Source organism: Bactrocera oleae, chromosome 6 (assembly GCF_042242935.1).
Source record: "Bactrocera oleae isolate idBacOlea1 chromosome 6, idBacOlea1, whole genome shotgun sequence".
NCBI classification, from domain to species: Eukaryota; Metazoa; Arthropoda; class Insecta; order Diptera; family Tephritidae; genus Bactrocera; species Bactrocera oleae.
The window spans coordinates 55,456,509-55,464,130 of NC_091540.1; the positions used below are offsets into that span (position 1 = coordinate 55,456,509).

Here is a 7,622-nt window from a genome sequence, read left to right on the forward strand (position 1 = left end):
TACTCGTTTACTTGGATTATATACATATGTATGTAAGTTCACATATTTGTATAAGTATACATACATATATGAGTATAACATAGTCGATATGTACATATGTATGTATGTCTGCTTTGCAGACTGCGGCATTCTGCAGACATCGTCTGAATGTCAATTGTGTGCCTGCGTCTAAGCGTTTGACGTCGCTGGTTTACCGGTGAGCCGGCACTTTTCGCGCCTCTTTGCAGATAAAAATGTATCTGCGCACATGCTTACACCTACTTACATATGTATATATATATAGCTACATATAAGGGTATATGTATATGGCGGTTAGTGCTTGCAACATAGCATCTTCTAACGGGATATGTCACAGCGAAACAATATGACACATACACAAATCTTTATATGTGTATGAGTGTGGTTGTAATTGTTTTTGCACGCATACGAGTATGGTATACGTACCTTCGCATAATTGACGCCTCCACCGCCGCCCACTGCCACAACTGTATATAGTTTGGCGCTGAGTGGCATCGTGTACATTGGCAGATGCTTGGGCAGCACTTCTGAATGTATTTGCTGTTGTTGTAGCGTTTGAAAGGACGGAAGCTGCTTTTGTGGTTGCTCGTGTTGGCTCTGCTGCTCTTGTTGTGGCATCATTGCTGTGGCTGTGACTGTGGCTGTTGTTGTTGCTGGTGCTGCTACTGGTATTGTTGTTGTTGTCTTGCCAACAGATACCGTAATTGGATTTTCTTGCATTTGCGGTTCGCACTTCTGTGCTAATGCGGACATTATTATCTTTTTATATATTTATATACATACACATGTGTATGTGTATGAATTAAACACGATTTATTGTTGCTATCGCTGTTGTTTTTGTAATTTATTATTATTTGTTTTTTTTTTCACAAGTTGCACATTTGTAGATAGGTTTGTACTTATGTGTGGCTTGTGTTGCATGTGCCACCACAGGTAAATGTACCGTTATAACACTGAGCAAACTTATTGTACAAGGTATGCTCGAACAAATTGCACTGTTTTTCAGGGTGGAAAAGCTCACCCTCACTTTTCTGATTTTATTTTTTACTTTATATTTTTTTATTTTTTTTTCAATTTTTTTTTCCACACAATTTTTATCTGATTGCTTTTTCACTGCATCTTCTTAGTAATATTTCTTAATAATATTTATGTTGCACGCAGCCGTCACACTATTTTGCCACATTTGTCGCAAGCATTGCTTCATTGTGACTGAGGCGCATACATACATACATATATTTATATTAATTTTTATATGCAATATATACATACATACATATAGTATGTATCTACATATATATCACTTTCAACCGACCTAAAACCACTATAGTTCTTCACTCGCGTCTCACGTTTAATAAATATCGTTTTACACAAATCGTCTCGTTGTTGTCTGCTTGTTTGTAAAAACATAACTAAGTTGCAAAGTGGTAAATACCTAACACGCCAGTATCGGTGGCAACATCTATTTATCTAAGGGCTCTTCGCCGCTCGCACTCAGAATTATCTGCGTTGCGCAGTAGAACGATAAACACAAAACACCGTTAAAATAAGTTGAACACTTTGCATACATACATACAATGCATGCTAACGCATCCGGGGATGGCCGTGGGTGGTTGATAACAACAACGCTTTTTACTCCATCTGGACGACCAAATTGAGTCCACGCTCTGCTCGCTTCATTCAGCTAACTTCGCCATTTACTAACCTTTTTATGTTTTTTTGTACTTCAATTGTTTGAGTTTAAGTTCTGAAAGCTCAAAAGTATGACTTTCCGTTGGGCAACGATAAGGCAGAAGATATTTAGTCAGTAAGCACTCGAAGACAAACATTTCCAAAGATAAAAGCGGTGAGTTTACTGCCATTGTCAATGTCATTGCTAAATTAATTAGTAAAGCGACAAATTCTCATAAGAGCACACGAGAAATAAACAAAAATAAAACTGAATAGAAATTACGAGTATACGTGGGCTGAAGTAGTATCAAAACACATACTGATTATAATTAAAATAAAATGAGCGGAAAAGAAATAACAGAAAAAAATCAACAATGAAAGACAGGTGAGACAATGGAATAGATTGAGATGCCCACTAAACAGTAAATTCAAGGTGAATTCCACCAACAATACTCATATCCTAATAAATCCCTTAAAATAATGCGGACAAAAAGGCGAAAAACTCCTTATGGCTAAAAATATATGTTATATTTTTGGGTACAGTTCAAATTCGATTCCTGCTAAATTTAAAGTCTGGAAACAATATCAATACCAGTCCATTTTGTCAGTTTCGCGGAAGCTGTGTGTAGCGAAATGTTTAATCCTCAATCTGGCAAAAAATTAACAGTTATGACTAAAGTGCCTAAATGATTACCCCACGCCATATAGCTTTGATAATTTGCATCCGACCAGAAGAAGCTTCACCGCAAGTGAGCCTATAGGACAGTATCCAGCTAAAACATCTACCGATAAGGGGAGATGAACCTTGCTAAGAGCAAGTAGTTCAGAGGACCACTTTCGTTCCACTTTGAGCCAGAAGGATCTCTCAGTCCCTCAAATTTTAGTTATTGACCATCGCTTGTCAAGGATGCTCATAGATCCAACGCTAGAGCGCAAGATAACATCGAAGTACCGACTTGTTCCCAATCTGATGAAATTGGGGTAAAGGGTGCTCTTGCGAGCTCATTCGCTTTGCAGTTGCTAGCGATTCCGATGTGACTAGGTACCCAAACAAATCGGATTACAAAGTAGCTTGATGCTACTGATAAAGTGGACAACGCTCCTTAACTAGTCTTGCTCTTAGCGCTGTCAGTGATCTCAAAATCAGTATTGCTGTTCTGTTTGATATTTTTTTAGTGTCAGGTATCTCAAGTTACCTTGTTTTACGGTTTCGTTGATTCACTCAAAATGCTTTGAAATGTTGAGCTCTACGTTCTATCTGTTCTCCGTATACACCGCGATTATATGTCGGGTTAACTTCTAATTAGATTCTTCACGATGCTAGTTTTCTTAGTATATTGAATAAATACTGTGATTCAAGAGGTTTATGATCGTTGGAACTTCATAACTGAGATCTGAACTATAACATCAATAATATACTTGAGCATCCTCTATTTATATGCGAACATGAAAATTAAAAAGAGACTAAAAGACTTCAAACTTTCGTATCTTAACTGTGATTCCATTGTTTCTATCTTACAAAACAAAGTATTTGATTAGAGATAAAAGTTGGATTGGAAGGTAAATTCTGTGGAAGAAATATATTGAAATTACTATACATATATAGAAGACTAAAACCAAGACGAATGTGTGATATAAGGCTGTCATGAGTATAATTCTGTGATATAGGTACTACTGATGATTGCTTTATTCTATGATGAAATCCACTTGTGGCCACAATCTTGGCCAATTTTTTCAAGATTATTATAAGAACGTTTTAGGTTCAATGTTCCACATGGACACTTTAAAAACCTGGAAATATGAAATGAGAAAATCTTCTTGTATTTCCAAAAGGCACCGAGATATAACACGAAGAAACGACGGAAAAAAAAATTCTACATACATATATCAGTGTTACCAGTGATTACCATCAATATATCAACAATGTGCTATATATATAATATTAACGTGGTTACCTTTGGGGTTCCGTAAATCTGCTTGACATTCCCAAACAATTATGGTACAAATTATATCTCTTATAAATTATCAAGAATTTCTCATTTTCTTCAATTTAATTTGTTAGGCATCCCGAATCTGCTTGATAATTCCGATTAACATTATTTTCTTATATTAGGTGTAGTAAAAAGAAATCCGTTATTTTTGCATGAAATTGAATGCTTTAATTATTACTTTTCGTATCCAGCCTTATTCAGACGGATCTAAACGGTTTTTTGTGCAATGTTTAGGTCCTGGACAATCGTAATCGATGCTTGGACTCGGCGATTTCCATTATTTGATCGATTTTTTCGATAGTTGGTCTTCCAGAGCGTGATGCGGCTTTGACATCGAAATTACCGGAACGGAATTGACGAAACCAAAATTGCGCATAATTAGCTGTTACAGTATCAGGCCTATAAACGTTATTCACATTTTCAGCCGCCTGGCTTGCGTTTTCGTCCTTTTCGAAGAAAAACTGTAAAATATAGCTATTTCCTTTTTGCTAATGTCCATCATTGACGCGTGCTCAAACAAAACTGAATCAAGCAATCACAAAACTGTCAGAAGAGATTTTTTAGTACGAAATGTCATCTTTCTAACACCATCCAGCCGATCGGTCCTATACAACGCGAGTTACAGATAAATAACGCCATTTATTGGAAAAATTATATATTTCATTTTACTACACCTAATATGTAACTCAAATAGCTCCTACTTTCTACAATTAATTACTTGTTCTTATTAATACATGCACACCTATAAATTCCACAAATTATTTCCAGTAAATGCTCTACAAGTATTTCGTTAAACAATAAATTTCGTTCAACTACTAATGTTTAACACATTTTCGAACAAGATCCAAACATACAGATATAGGCACAGGCAGTGTTAACCCGCTTGTCGTGTCAGCAATTAATTTATGAAAAGAACATAAATACTAAATACTTGTAGGTAACAACAATAATTTGAATAGGTATGTATGTAGTTGCTTTGAGAATAATTCAAATAAGATCGTACATTATTGCTAACAATAGTAGAACAACCTACGCCGTCGTGGCTCCACCCTCCGCTGCGTTGTGTGAAAACTCATAGACTTCTTTTGGGATATGTGTGTGAGTTGGTATGTACATATATATGTTTGTATGTATGTATGCTTGTATGTTTGTATTTATGTGTGTTTAAGCGCTTGTTTTGAAATAAAATTGTGTCTCCATAAAATTTTGTGGTAACCTAATCTGTTTATCATAACCATTTTACTCTGGAATGTGACTAGCGCGACTGCAGAATACCCGAAACCCCAACTGGTGCACATGCGCAAACTACAGATATACATATACATGCATATAAGAAAATGCTTATATGCATGTATGTATATATGTGAAGCGCAGACGCATGCGTAGCCGATTGCCAACGGATTCGTCTTTGTGTCTTTTAGAGTATCTGTGCCCCCCCAACAAAGCGATCCAAATATGTCACAACTTCGATGGTGGTCACCTACAAAAAACAATAAATATGTACATATGTATGTATGTATTTTAGAATATACATATTTATATGTAAATAATGTGGCAAGAGCCTGAGCGCGGCTCAATGCTGCAACGCACCGAAAGCTGCGCGCTGACGAATGTATTTGCCCGGTGTTAAATATCACATAAACACTTGTGTATACACGTTTTTAGTATAAAAGAATGAAACAACAACAATAATAATAATAACAAGTGACAACAATGTTGTGGCAAAAAACACAGTGCTACGATAAACTAATATCAGATTTTTATTAAAAATCCATAAAAATCGAACAAAAGATGCATGCAACAGATGAAGATCAAATAGTGTACCGCGCCATAAATAACAACAACAACAGGAAAGTGAGACAGTGCGGCATGCATATAAATATATATGTAATATATGGCACTGTCAGCTATGTCGCCTCTGCTTTGCTATGTTATGCCACGCCCGCAGCGCCTCGTACCTTTAACGCAGTTCATCACAGGTTATGTTGTTTATGCTTCCGTGCATTGTCTATTAATGTGACCATTTTACACATCAGACATTGCGATCTCTTGCCTCGTACTTACCTCCAACTCGCCGATACCGATTACGCGTGCGCACGCGCAAATTACCACGGATTCTGCCGAATGAAGCGCAAATTGTGAGCGCGTAGTAAATTATGAAAGGGTCGTCGGCATGGTGTCCAACTAACCAGCGCGCGAACTATGCAGACGTCGTCTGCCTGCTTCGATTCACTTTGGCTCTGGATTGGGTTGGGTTTGGCTGAGTTGGCGAGTATTTTGCGAGAAATTTCAATTGCTTGCGACTTTATGTGCATTTAATTGTCTTTCGTTTCGCAGTGAGTGCAGTGAATGTGCGCGAAAATATGTGAGCAATGTCGTCATGACCACACTAATTCGCCGTAAATGTCAACAGCATTCCCACTCCATCAATGTTGGGCCAAAAACATACATGTGTACATCGGTATGTCTGTGTGGATGCACGTAGATCTGCACGATCATCAGCCACCAACCTGCTGCGGTAGCTGACATCACCATCGCCGGCACCATCACGACAGCCACTCCCGCTCAATGCTATGAAAATGTGTTGCTTCTTTCCTTGGCCAACCGCCCAGCCGGTGCATGGACTTAAGTTACGTTTCATCAGCGATTTTTTTTTTCATGTGTGTCTTCGCGCTGTTCAGTGGTTTCGATCGGTCGGTGATTTGGCAAAGAGTTTGTGCATACAGCCGACAACATACTAATGAGTCAGCCCACGATTTCTTGAGTGTAAAGAAAGCGTGCGTAAGAATAAGTGAGATTTAATGGCCTGCGCTACCATTGGCGTTTCTCCAGCAAGTAAAGAACCCAAAACAATAAGAATCGCATTGAAAAGGCTAAAGCGTTAAAAAAAAATAACACTAGCTACTAAGTGTTGGGGAACTTACATTTATGGTATACTCGTATACCATCTGATCAAGTTTAATGGACCAACAAACAAATTTTTTCACGTATTTTAATATAAATCTTTATTATCGCCCTCAAAATTGGCTCCATTTGAGTCAATACAATGATGCCAATGCCTAATGCAATTTTCCAGACACTTGTTATAAGTCTCAGCTGGGATGACCTTTAGTACCTTCAGCGAATTTTGGTTTGTCCGGTTTCAGCTTAGCCGGCTCGACGCTCCATGCCTAAAACATTAACTAAAATGTGTTGAGTCGATCCAGAAGAGATGTTGAGATCCTTTGCTCTTTCCCTGACGCACTGTTTAATAATTTTTTTCGATCTTATCGTCAATAACAGAGGTGGATGGACGACTTGCATGAGTCAAGTTTTCAATGACTCCACAGAAATATGTTCGAAGGTTTTGCTTTCGACTGTCGATGAACGAAGACAAATATGTTCTGTTGGTCGGAAATGGTACTCAGGCAATTCTCGTAGTGTGATTATACATGTAGTTGTATCAAAAATACAGAACTCGAACGCTAATTGATTTGCAGTAGCATTAAGCAGATTCTTACGGAATGATGGACTTAGAGAACAACTTTCATACCGCTGGCAAGTTCTGTTAGACGTCGATTGTCGTTCTCCTATTAAACTAATCACAGAAATCGTAGATATGTACAAGCATATTGTAATTATTCGTTAAGCTTTATACCAGTATCGGTGAATCCAAAATACTCGACTCTACTACTCATACCTGATTACGAATTGGCCTAGGTAGCAGAGATTGTAAAATTGATCAAGTCAAGTCGAACTTTTTCCATTTTTCAAATACTCGAACAGTTTTTTTCAATAATTCGGGATTTTATTAGGGCAGTGAGTTCATTCACGAGTACTAGCTTTTGATAATAATTTTAGTAAAATAATATTAAAAATGGGATACGTAAAATAGGTATACTAAAGCTAAATTGATGCATAGTAAAGAAGGACTATATAAATAAATAAACTAATATTATTAATTCT

The 7,622-nt window shown here is 37.3% G+C and overlaps 1 protein-coding gene across 1 annotated transcript in view; it reads right to left on the minus strand.

The window, feature by feature from the left end:
• Positions 1–1,045, minus strand: part of p130CAS (Serine_rich_CAS and FAT-like_CAS_C domain-containing protein p130CAS) — a 93,739-nt gene extending 92,694 nt beyond the window's left edge. Inside the window, exon 1 of the mRNA XM_014237281.3 lies at positions 445–1,045. Within this exon, the coding sequence (XP_014092756.3) occupies positions 445–771 (327 nt within the window). The 5' untranslated portion in view covers positions 772–1,045. The remainder of the gene's footprint in view (positions 1–444) is intronic.
• Between the last annotated feature and the right edge of the window lie 6,577 nt (positions 1,046–7,622).